General features: G+C 41.0%; 2 protein-coding genes across 4 annotated transcripts in view; one reads left to right on the forward strand and one right to left on the reverse strand.

Moving 5' to 3' along the window:
* The window catches only part of nadkb (NAD kinase b), a 37,277-nt gene extending 36,125 nt beyond the window's left edge, over positions 1-1,152 (forward strand). For all 3 annotated transcript variants that reach the window (XM_048240210.1, XM_048240202.1, XM_048240218.1), the window contains one exon: positions 140-1,152. In XM_048240210.1, coding sequence (XP_048096167.1) covers positions 140-299 — 160 coding nt within the window. In that variant the 3' untranslated portion in view covers positions 300-1,152. The remainder of the gene's footprint in view (positions 1-139) is intronic.
* A 351-nt stretch (positions 1,153-1,503) lies between these two features.
* Positions 1,504-12,897, reverse strand: sec62 (SEC62 homolog, preprotein translocation factor). Its single transcript, XM_048240231.1, has 8 exons — positions 12,799-12,897; positions 9,711-9,819; positions 9,345-9,450; positions 8,956-9,166; positions 6,277-6,372; positions 6,131-6,191; positions 5,040-5,159; positions 1,504-4,752 (listed from the first exon to the last, which is right to left on the reverse strand). The coding sequence occupies exons 1-8, from the start codon at positions 12,832-12,834 to the stop codon at positions 4,214-4,216; spliced, it is 1,278 nt and encodes a 425-aa protein (XP_048096188.1). The 5' UTR covers positions 12,835-12,897; the 3' UTR covers positions 1,504-4,213.
* Positions 12,898-13,370: the final 473 nt, after the last annotated feature.

The raw sequence follows: 13,370 nt of genomic DNA on the forward strand, positions 1-13,370 counted from the left end.
AGCTATTTTGTATACCTTTTGGAAAACAAAATGGATTAACTAATGACTGTACAAATGTCATTACATTATTATAGGTGTTGTGATAAGATTTAAAAACGATTATTATAATAATTAAAATATCCCCCCCTCTCTCTTTCAGCATTAAGATCACCACCTCCTGCTACCCGGTGCCCTCCATCTGTTGTCACGACTTGGTGTACGACTGGTTTGACAGCCTGGCTCAATGTCTCCACTGGAACGTGCGTAAGAAGCAGACACGTCTGTCCGAGGCCTCTGACTCCTCAGACACAGAGAACTGACAGTGCTCCAACCCTCCCCTCTCGGTTTGTCTGTTTGTTGGTCTGTCTTCTTGTTTGTTTGTTTGGGGATTGTTTCTGTATCTCTTTTCTAGGCTGAGTGGGCAGTCATGGAAGTGAGTAGTTACATGCTGTGTAGCTCTGTATTGATACATACGTCGGGGCATGTTCAGTGCTGTCAGTACTCTGCAATGTTATTTTGTCTTCTTTTCATTGTCATTACATGTGCAAAGCTGCTATGCTTACATTGCTCTGTCCTTTTGGTTTACACATGTAATCATTCTCTAGACTGCCTCTTGCGACAGCTCTAGCCTAATTCATACATTCCAAAACATCAAAACCTGTTGGGCTTTGTGCGGCATGACTAACTCATTTAACTAATAAAAAGGCTTACCTCTGTTCTTTTGACTGGAGGGGGCCTTTGTGCTCCTGTTTTTATGGCTGGTATGCTGCTGAAGTTGTTTTAGTTTTTCATTTCTTACGCTGGTGACGGAGATGCAGACTAGGTTCTTAGATTTAACATCCGGAGGACAGAATGATGTAATTGATTTTCTTATGTTTATAGCTATAACATGGCTAATTACAAGTTTATGAATTATTTGTGCATTCAAGAAATACTAGAGGCTAAACATGAAATATGAATTATGTTTATTATATTTATTACACAGTGCATCTAATGGGATATCGATTATTAATTAAAGAGAGATTGTTTAACTCACTTTAAAACAAAAAAAAGTACTTGTCAGAATTTCCTTCCTTCTTCATTACATGGGACGAGAAAGGTTTATATTTGTACTAATTACCACCAGTAGACTTCACACTTTTACTGCAAATAAAAATTTAAATGAAAGAATAACTACTTTTCCACAAGTTTCTTTGGCCTGTCTGACTTGGTCACTAGCAGTTGGTGTATAGTGAGGATATGAATATAGGCTGCATGTTTTAGAAGTGCTTACATGAATTAGGTTTGAAAAATGAAAAGCGCATCTGTATTTAAGATAAATAATTATGAGGATTATCTCACTCTGAAGATCTACCGGTTATTTTTTTAACTTTTCTGTATAGAATGTAGGGTAATGTTGGTAAATAATTTTTCACCTTGTTATCAGAAAGAACATTATTACTTAAATGCAACTTTTAAGCATTAACTAACAGTTAGCTAACAGCACAACCCGCATCATGAATACAGCAACACTGAAGCAGTCAGTCTGCTCTCTATATTTTATTGCAATGAAAGGATACAGATATACCTCAAGACAGACATCACTTAAATTATACTCAAAATATCACAAGAGACAGTCTTCAATGATATTAATCCAAATATGGACAACTAAGCAGTTGAAGACATTTTGACCATTTAAAAAAAATAAAAAAAAAGGTGAAAGGGGCTGTTTCCATTTCTTCATGAAAAAATGCTGGATGAGAAGCAGCAAACAGCAATACTACAGAACACAACAGACTTGATACTGTGCAACATGAGAGTTCTCATGAAGTAGTTTTCTACAAATGACACCGGCCCGGGCACAGTGGCAGCTTGCTCTCAAACAAAGAAAGATGACAAACAACAGAAACAAAGGAAAACTGGAACTGCCTCGAGTAATGAGAGAGAGAAATCTGCTTAGATCAATCAGATGTGCAGCGTTTCCTACATCGTTCCTGTACAGGTTCTCGCTTGTATCCAAGAAATAGGGGTGGGAGACAAGGCGATGGATGTGGAGTCAAAACAACACATTTTCACACACATCTCAGTTTTTGAGGGTTTATAAACAAAATTGAGATTAATGAAAAATTACCACCATTTAGGACCTTTACACAATACATGTTATTTTTCCATTGGGTGTGGTGGGGAAATTTTACAAAGAATATCCATGACATGATTCAGGTTTGAACTAAACATTCGCATTTTACATTGTAATGAACTGTGATAATGAGTGTGAAGGACAAGCCAAATAAATCCATCATGTGAACTGGATATTAAGTACATATTGATGTTTTCACACTGATTTACCGAAAATAGACCATGTAAAAATGGTAAACTTTATCTGCCTCTTCGTGGTTAAGCATGCCAGCTGAGCACATAGTAAGCTGACCCTGATTTGTCTAATGAACCGTAACATTCTGTTACCTGGCAAAGGCATCTCCACTCTATGGTATTAAGAACACCATTTTATGGTATCAAAAGAAGGGGAAAAAACAGTAGACTCTTGGACACTAAAAATGTATATGTTCAATGAAAATGTTCAATGCAGTTGTTCATCATTGACCAAACTGTTAGCGTGAGTACATCTTGATATATTTATAGACTTTCTATATAAACGATATATTTGCAATTATTTAAATATTATCCTCACTATGAGTAAAAGAACATCTAATGTGAAATAAATATCTAGTACACAGAATGCATACCTATGTTAGGACAGAATTGGACCACAGCCCGATAAGGATAGCCACTTGTTAATAGGCTGTACTGAACCATAGCTTCATAGGTTTCCCAATATCACTGAATTACCATTTTAAATTAACAAGAGATTCCAACATTCTATTCGCAGGAGTACCAAACCGCAACTAAAGCATGACTTAAGTTCATCAAACTGGCTTAGGCTTCCAACTGATCTGCCACACTCTTTCTGAGTGTCCCTGACCTGCATGTCCGGTGTCTAGTGGGGGTTGTGAAATCTTGAACATACCGTTGAAAAGTACTAAGTTGTCGCTCCTCATATGAAAGTCTTCACAAATAAAAACAAAAGAAAATGAATTGTACAAAAAGAGTTTGGCACTAGTGTCGTTTATGAATGTACTGTGTCCTCATCAAGCCCCACACTACCATATTACTTGTCTTTGCCACTATTTTCTTAGGTCCTTTCTTGATACACTGGAGTAGTCCTGTATCCTACTTAAGATCTGTAACTTGAACAAGACGATAAATGGTTATCACTGCCATTCGGTAAAACAGTTGTTCCACGTTTTATCACTTTGTGAAATCAACACCGATCTAGATCCATAGCTGGAGTACCGTGTCAAGCGGGTGAGGCCATATGTTTTTGAATTCACGTGAGGGGAAAATAAAATAAACAAATAAACAAACAAACAAAAAAGATTGTGCACATACAAGGACAAGCCCAATCTGTCCCCGTACAGAGGGGCACTAAGAGCCAGATTTTGGGTGCTGAATGCAACATTCAGATTCTTCTGAGAGAAATGTAAACACTGCTCATGTGACGGCCACCGTTTTCCCAACAAGGACGAAACACATTGATTTTGGTCCAAAACAAACAGGAGGACAACTGATTCAGAGTCAGCGATAAACACACATGTAGCCTAACCATGCCATGGTGAGACATCCCATTTAACACAGTAGCTTCAAACCAAAGAAAACTTGGTCTCAAACGGGGCGATACGAAATCAAGATTTACCCTGCAATCACATACCACTCTCCTTCAGCAAAGTCTATGGAGCAATGTGAAGGCTTAAAGAATTCTCAAGAAAAATGATCTCACTTATTTCCTTGTTTTGTAAACTTAAAGTTGCAAAATTATGCTTTTAAAGGATGGATTCATTAGGGGTAAATATATTACTATACCATGAGTTGAAAATCATGTTCAACAGACTCAAGCTTAGAGAAGCGAGATTCTCACCTACATACTTATGCTTTTCTTTATATATAGGAGAAATATTCTAGATAACAGAAAAAAAGACGGTTTGTACATTTTCATTGTCATAGCTGGTCTCTCTTTGCCACGATGTTTTCTGTTACTCTCGATTTGGAAGATCTCAAAACAGACACAGAAATGGGAGCCACTCCAGGACAGCACAGAAGCACTGTTAGCAGGTCCTTGTGGAGTGCGTGGGCGTCGTGTTGCTTGAGGCGAAATGTTTGTGTGTGTATTTGTTTTTTATTTTGTATTTCTAAATCTATTTTATGTTTGAGCGGTATCAGGGTTGGCCCCACTGCTCTCCTCTCGGTCCTTCCCCTCGGCCTCATCCTCTTCCTCCTCTTCCTCTTCTGTGTGCTGCTCCAGTTCCTCGCGGGTGATCATCTCAAAGTCGTTGCCGTTGCTGTGTTGCGAGCCCTCATCTTCCCGCCGCTCGCTGTCTGTGTCCGAGTGTCGCTCCGTCGGTAGACCCTCGCTCTCCGCTACATCGGCACCCTCGCCGCCGCCGTCTCCGTCGCCCTCCTTGCTCTCCTCCTCATCTTCGTCGTCCTCGTCCCTCTTCTCGCTGTCTGACTTTTCCTCGCTGTCCGACTTCTGCGCCTTGGTGGACTCCAGGGACTTGCTGTCGCCCTTGTCAGTGAGGCTCTTCTTGGAGCCGTTGCCGCGTGGGCCCTTGTACTCGTGCGTGTAGAGTGGGCGGAAGGAATCAATGAAGCCCACATCGGCCGTCAGGTTGGGCAGGAACCAGAAGTGGTGGCGGCCTCCTGTCACCAGCCAAATGAGGAGGAATAGAATGCAGCGAGCTGAAGGGGAACATGAGTTTCAGGGTGTCAATCTACATTAGTGCTTATACATACCGTACTGTTACAAACAACAGTAAACATTAGTGCTTACCGTATACATACCGTACTGTTACAAACAACAGTCAACATTAGTGCTCATCCATACTACTCTATACCATAACAAACATCAGTAAATTTTAGTTTTTATGCATGCCTTGTCAAAGGATGCAGACGCTGGGGCTAGGATGTGTGTGTGTGTCCGTCCGTGCAGAGTGGGGACTGTGTAAATAAGGGTGCAGGGTTCTTACCAACAGCGAGGAGGAGAATGCTGGCTACGAAGCAGCCAGCCGCCACGCTCAGGTAGTACACACCCACTCGCATCTCCGCAGGCCAGAGTGGGAACAACGTGGCAGCGATCACCGCGATGACTGATACCCACACATACAGACACACAGACAGAGAATTAAGACAGCAATTAGTAATTAAGACAGTATGAACAACATGAAACTCAATCATGACTATCCAGTCTAACAAACATGGATTGAGAATGTATGCATGTGCCCATGTGTTTCTTTCTCCATATGGAGATCAATCCATTCAATTAAATTTAATTCAGTTTTTTTTATAAAGCGCCTTTCGTGCAAACAGCAATACAAGGTGCTTAACAACAGCACTTAGAAATAAGATAAAACAAAAAGAATAATAAAAGCAATAAAATATGTGGAAAAATATAAATAAAAATGAAGGTGGGTGCAAAAGTCATAAAATATGAAGAGATGTATACACACATGCATACAGAACAGACACATCAAGACCTAAAATTCCAAAACAGTCAGGGATTTAAGAGAAGGCAAGGCTAAAAAGGTATGTCTTAAGATGTTTCTTAAAAAGTTCAACTGATTGGACCATCCTTAGCGCAAGTGGCAGGCTGTTCCACAGGGCAGGACCATAGTGAGCGAAGGCTGCCTCCCCATGTGTGTTGGTCCTCACCCTAGGAATAACTAGGAGGCCGGAGTCTCTGAAGAGGATCTGAGTGGCCGTGATGGAAGGTATGGTGAGAGCAAGTCAGATAGATAAACAGGCGCAAGTCCATTTAGGGCTTTTAAAAACCAAAAGTAAAACCTTAAAATCAATTCTAAAACTGACAGGGAGCCAGTGAAGGGATTTTAAGAAAGGGGAAATGTGTGCTCTCTTTTTGGTCTTGGTCAGAACATGTGCTGCTGCATTTTCAATTAACTGCAGCTTGTTAAGATTTTTTTTTTGATAGGCCAGTGAAGAGGGCGTTACAATAATCAAGCCTGCTAGTAATAAAAGCATGTACCAGCTTGACAATCCATGTCAACTCCATGCCAACAATGGATTTATAGGCGAAAATATAAACCAAGGAAATCCACCTTACCAAGTATCAGTCCCATGGCAAACGTTTTAAAATGCACTGGATCATAAATCCACACGAACACCTGCACAAAAGACCAATTACACACCAATTAAACCAAGGTGATTTTCTATTACTGATACTGATAGTATTGTCATTGCTGCACCCACCTCGTTACCGTCTAAAAACAGCTGGTCCTCATGGGGCTCCAGTTTGAACTTCTTCTTCACGTCCTTCTTCTTCTTTGGTGAGCCAGGACTGTCATCCTGTGGGACACGTGATTGTGGCCGTCCAACAAGTAAGTACAACATGATGAGCAAACTCAAGATGAATTTTAAATTTTTTTTTTTTCTGTTTTGGTTCTCTGGTTAGATGGAGAGTAAAACAACCGAGTTTACCGAGTAAAACAAGCCAATTGAATAGTGTTATTGTATCTCATGTCCTGTTGCGCATGTTGTATGTAAAGGAGGGTCTTTGCAGATCTCAGAGCACTGTTAATGCTGAGCTTTCAGCCAACAGAGGACTTTTTTGCTGCATTATTTTCTCGTTTAGCACCTACAAAAACATTGATGAGCGTGTGTAGTGTTTGGTTTGACATGTTGTCCACCTGCCCTGAAGTGACTGTTTCAATCACACTGTTATGTGTAAATATGACGTATCAGTGTAAGTTATATGATACAACCATTACACTGTACTATGGCGGTAACACCCAAAGCTGTAGGCCTGGGCCACCTGGCATTTACCTTTGGTATCAATGCAAATCACTTCAACTAAATTTGCACTGTGTGCTTAACACAACCCAATTCTGATCTTTGGGCCCATGGATTTGCACATCTTCATATCCCATCTGTGCCAATATGTGGTACTACATCGAGTGCATGTTGTGTAAACTCACAGATGCAGTCATTTATGCAATAGTGGCATGTCTGGTCATTTATGCAGTAGCAGTACGGATTAGGCCTGCACGATAAATCATTTTAAAAAAAGAGATCTCTTTTTTTATATAACTTCGATTCTCATTTAATTTTACGGGCCGACTGCATCACAAACACTACTACCTTTTTCTGTGAGTTTTAAAGCGCTCCCAAGCGCTGCAATGCTCTCCCTTCTCTCACAAAGTTCGGGGCTTCACCCTCGGCCAATGACAAAGCGCCTTTTAGTCACGTGTTTCACTAGTGGAGCGAGTACGGTAGTTCTAAAGCCTTGGAGGCTGCAGCGTCGTCGAACTAGGGCGACAGGAAATAAACAAAATTGATGTTGATTAAAACCCACGTAGCCTACTAGCAGTGATGGGGGTAACGAATTATAAAGTTATGCGCTAGGCCCTACTGTAATTTAGTTACTTTATTGGGCAACGAAGTAACGCATTATAATTCAAATTTCAGTAATTAATTACAGTTAGGCTGAATAACTCGTCCATTCCTACGTTACTCACAAGATCTCTAATATATTGACTTATTTTTTTAATAGCAGCACGCAGGTTATTTAAAATATATATGAGCCTAGATGCACTCTTTCATTATAGAGAGAGCACGCATTCTCTCCATGCACTGCTCTCCCTCAAACCGCTTCAGCCCGCACCGCGTGTGCAAGGACTTTTCATGCAGTCTCTCTACCGAACTACGTGGCTTAATTGGCAAAAGACGTAGAGAAAGCACCATATTTATAAATGAACCAGTAGTGGAGAAATAACTTTAAAGAAACAATCTGTGGCCTAGAGTAGACTACTGCAAAAAACATTGGGGACTATTGACGAGAATCAGCCAACCACTCAAACCGAACTGAATTGCCAGTTGAATGTTAATTCTGTAAAAGGCAAGCAGTTCAAGAGTGTGCTAAGAAATCATTCTGTATTTGATACTGTACTTAAATTGACAAGCTCAATTTCTCTAGAGATTGAAGCAGTAGCTGCAGTATGTTGATTGACATGTATTAGTTATGTAAAGACATGTTAGAGGAGTTCAGATAGAGCCTGTATATTAGGACCGTATTTAGTTCAATGTGTTGTATATTTGGTAGCCTACTGTACTTAAATGGCCAGTATTTTCTTTATTCATTGAAGCCTCTATGTTTACAGGCTTGTGGTGATGATGCACAATGTGCTATAGGTGCCAAAATCTATGTTTGGTACTGCCAAATTGTTTTGTTTTGTCATGGTTCATGAGTGCAATAAATATTAGATATTAAATATTATATTTTGAGGGGGAAAAAAATTGTGGCAGAAAATCGTGATATCAATTCTAGGCTAAAAAATCTTGACTCATATTTCCCCCCGAATCGTGCAAGCCTAGTACGAATGCAAAAGTAAACTGGTATTTAGTAGACACTTTTATCCTATGACACAGACTGGCAACCGCGGGTTCAGGATTCAAACTGACCAATGGTCATGGCGCTTACAATGCTCCACCATATTGTATATTAGACTGAAATTTGACCAACAATTTCAGATGTTCCCTTCACGGTTGAAAGTTGCTGCCCTTATCAAGGCTTCCGTGCACATCTATCATCAGCACTGCATTGGCAGCAGTAACTGCTACACACACAGATCAGGGCTCTTCTCCTCTACAATGCACAATTTGATAAATCTGTTGTGGGACTTCAATATGATTTGCAAAACAAGCACCTGGATTAATATTACTTCTGTTTTTGTCTTTTGTTTGTTTACTCTTTCATGAGCTACTTCCATGGCCATTTAAACTCTCAGGTAAATTTATGTTAGAAAGAGTAACCATAGAGTAGATGTGTGCATCATGACCTGCAATGTTGCACATCCAACCTCCAGGCTTGTCTCTGCGTTCTGTGTTCTACATGCATTAGTGATGGAAACATTAAGAGAGAGAAAGACGTACATTCTTCTCCTTTTTGGACTCTGCCTCGGCTTCCTTCTTCTTCTCTTTCTTGCCCTTCTTCTCCTCCTCCTTGCCACTGTCCCCTTTGGCCTTCTCCTTCTCCTTCTCCTTCTCTTTCTCCTTCTCTTTCTCCTTCTCTTTCTTCAGGTCCTTCTCTGGCTTCTTCTTCATGACTTTCAGGGCCCGGTGAAAGAACTGTTTCTTTAGTAGCCTGCTCAGAAAAACCACACACCAGGGTCCACGGTCAGATAGCAGCACTTTTGCCATGTCACAGTGTTTCTTCATCAATGTGGTTGATTACTTCATATTCACATTCACACACACCCAGAGGGCCCGTGATCTCAGTTCAGGTCCTCTGGTCAGTTCAGGGGACGGCCTGACTGACTAACCTGTTGCAGTAGTCAACCACAGAGTCTCTGGTGGTGAACAAGGCCTCCTCCCCCTTTTTTGACTTTGCCCACTTGGAGTCCATAAGAGAGTCCACGGCTTTGGAGGCTGCCAATTCAAACACGGACAGTCAAACACGGATAGTAATGTCACACCAAGTACCCAACAGCACTGATTCAAATTCAAACCATCACCTGATCATAAAACCATCACTTACTTACAGAAGGAAACAAACAAGATGTTCATGTTACATAACGGTTACAACAAGAAATGGCATAGTTTGCCACAGCAGTTTGAGAAAAAAGATGGGTAAAAAAGGAGAAATGTGTTTTGAACAGCTGGGGCAAGAGTGAATGAAGTGAACTGACCAATGAAGTAGTCCACTCGGTGGCCCATCATGTTGGTGGATTTGGTGGGGCAGTTGAAACGCAAATACTTTGCCACAGCCTTCTCCTCCTTGGTGGGCTCGCTGACCTCCTGCACAGACGTAAGGTTTGCCAGATCAGTCAACAGACAAGACAAACTATGACTAATCCTTTATTTCCTTTGTTGGGCCACATAGGCCTTCCGCATTTTCACATCGCTCTAACCATTGTTCAACAAAGACATCAAAGCTTTAGCATATGTATCAGTAGTTCATTGCTCATCATTCTGCTCAATGTGACCTAGAGAAAACAGCTATTTCTGAAAATCTTACATCAATGTTTGTGTATTGGTATCATCTTTAAGCAGTCAGCAATGGGTGAGGATACACTGTTGCAAAAGCAGTGAGTTTCAGGTGGAGCTTTAGTAACGCAATGACCTGTAAGCACACCTGGCCTGCATTTAGATTTTTTGTCTGATCACCTTTTTCCATCCACTTTCCCTTGACAAGCTTGTCATGAGCTCAAGGAAAAATATGAAACATAATAATAATCTTCATAGGAAAGCTTATAATAAGCTAAGTTCATAAGAACTTAGGAAAAGACAACTGTGGCATTAGGCTTCATAGCTATGCAAAGATGGATGTTATTGACTTGTGCCACATTGATTGTTTTTTGTTACCTGGCTGGCGCAAAGATTTGTGGGGCCTCACAACCTTTCCTCTGCACATTTCCAGGTCATTATATTCAACAATAAACCAAAAAAGACTTTGCTCTGGTATCTTAGCCCACGATTAGGTTTATATCGTCTGCCCTCTTTATGGTGGCATGACATGACATTGGTGCCCCCCCAATCCCAATCCTCCCCCACCTTTCTTATGCAGCCCTTGCCACTTAATCTACTAAACCCCTCTTCTACTGCACTTTTTACCCCCCCCATAAATGCACAAATAGGCTGACACCAGACATAATTTCACTGCATTTCTTACATCCAGTAACTATATGCATGTGACAAACTTCCTTGTATCCTTGTACAGTGTACAATCATCTTTGGATACAGCATACGTGATAAATCCACTGTGAAAGAAAGGGAATAAACAAAAACTGATTGAACTTGATAAGAACCCAAACTAGCGCTGGCCAGTGATAGTGTGGATTTGGAAAACCGATAGTAAGCCATCAGAAAGGTGAGAGTCACAGGGTAAGTGGCCTCTTACTGGGCATGGGCGAGCTGTCATCCACACACATGGACCCACTTCTACAGATTTCCATCACTTAGGGCAAGTACTAGTAGGCAGGTTAGTTGTAGGCATTTGTTTTGGCTTTGATTTGTTTGTTGGTTTGTTTGAGGCATCCAACTTGTATTAAGCTCTAGACAACGCAGCTTCCAAAGCACAGGATCTACACTTTTCCGTAACATAAGACAGATTACAGATAAGAAATATAAGATCATTTAAGATCAAATCTGAAGGCATTGAGCTACATGCTATAGGATGGGGGAGCTAGGGCACACATTAGCATAAAAGCTGTGCTAAATGAGCTCTGTGAAGATCCACTCTCTCCCACTTAAACATTCTGTAGATGTACTCTATGGTCATTCTATGTAATCTTGGCCCCTAAATTCTGAAACGGCTCTCTCTGATCGTGTCTACATGAAATATATATACCAGACAGTGCCTGTCAAAGCCGACCAGCCCATGGAATCATCTTCGGCCTCCTCTATCACTCTGGTGAAGACTGCATATAAACCCAAGCACACAACTAGCAATGGACGTCAGGATTTCAATGACCTAGGTTCTCAGACAATTACAGTCCATCAGATCATGTGAAACTGAAATGGAACTATGGCTTTGATTCTATAGTGTTGTTTAGTTAATAGTTAGACGAACCTACGGGTTAATTTAGTAATACCAAATACCTTTAAATGAACCTAAACGACACTGCATATGTACCAGTCACTCTGGTGTAGTCTTCCTGATTAAACGTTGTCTGGCAGTCAGTGGTTGCATAATTTCGGCAACGTGTCTAGCTGCTAATGGGCAAGGTGGAAGGGTAAACAAACGCTTCGAGTAGATGGGCGATTAACTATCATTATGTATCCTAAAGCTTCAAGAATTCTGCCGATAGCAACAGTCTACCACATGTGACACACTATACTCTATCAAGTCAAGGCACAATCGCAACACTTTCAAAAGATGAAATTATAATGCCATCAAAACAAATGAAGATATGACGTCACCACGACGAGATATCAGATTCGTTTCTTACTCGATGCATGAAAAACACTAGGACGTCTATTCGCGTAAAAGCACTAAAACTAAGGATCAGTGTCACGCAGTCAATAAAAACGAATCAAACGGTTGATCACCACATCTTGCCTGTTTGGCTTTCTACCTCTAGTAAATGCTCATCTCGCTACACAACTGTTTCAGAATATCATGTATCAATTATCAACATGGCAATTAGCTTGGTTAAACATTGCCATCATACTTGAATGAATATTGATGTGTTCATGTCACATCACATTCGCCCTTAGCTGCACAATAGCAATACTGTTAACACCTAAACGTGGGTACATAGGTATCACCTTAGCCATTCATGGCATACATAATGGGCTAGCTGGCAACTTAACTAACTATTTAGCTCGGGCTCTTGTATTTACATGAGCGAGCCAGCCAGCTAGTTAGCATTTGATGCTAAGAACTCTGCATCCTAAAGCCAAGATGGCCAACTTAGCTGGGTGTACAGTTCCCGTTATAAGCTGTGATCATTCGTTTGGAATCCAGCTGGTTTGGACTTCAAGATATCCAACTGAAGAATGTCAATTTGGTTATCAATCAACAAAGTACCACACCAACATTGTAAGAGTATGACTTCCTGCATGATGCAAGGTAAACTAACTAGCTAGTTAATATTTTTTTTAGCTAGCCTACTTTCTGGTGAGTACTCAGTATTAAGAGACTGTGCATATAATCTAACAATTTATTTCACGATTTTGCAACATCATCTCATAGATTGGCCATCTAATTGATAAAAAGACAAACACCCATTATGGATTTCATGTGAGTTGGTATATGAAATGCTAAAGCTATACCTGAATTCGCTTCTTATGCCTCCTGCGCTCCGCCATGATCCCAACGCTCACAAGTCTCAACTTGACGTGGTAGCCACGACAAGCTAGTTCTAAACCTACCGCGAGAACACGCCGCGATCTGAAGGGTCTGCTCCTCCTATCTACAATCTTTCCCAACACTGCCACCCAATGGATTTCTTGACTAATCGACTGGGTTGAGGAGGTCTAATAAGACTTAATTGTTGTCTTAAATGTAAAAAATGTAAATGTAAATCAGGTTTTTGGCCAAGTATAACCTACTTGCGTATACAAGGAATTTGGGCTTTGCATTTATCCCATCCGTGAATTAGTGAACACACAGAGAGGTGAAGCACTAACCCGGAGCAGTGAGCTGCCTTGTTACAGCAGCGCACGGGGAGCAGTGAGGGATTAGGTGCCTTGCCAAGGGCACTTCAGCGGTTCCCACTGGTCGGTGATCGAACCGGCAACCCTCCGTTTCCAAGCCCGAAGCCCTAAGGCCACGATTGCCAGCTACTTATTATTAGGCCTACCCAGCTTAGGATACTGGTGTAGGCATATTGTATAAGCCTAGG

Source organism: Alosa alosa, chromosome 1, assembly GCF_017589495.1.
Source record: "Alosa alosa isolate M-15738 ecotype Scorff River chromosome 1, AALO_Geno_1.1, whole genome shotgun sequence".
NCBI classification, from domain to species: domain Eukaryota; kingdom Metazoa; phylum Chordata; class Actinopteri; order Clupeiformes; family Clupeidae; genus Alosa; species Alosa alosa.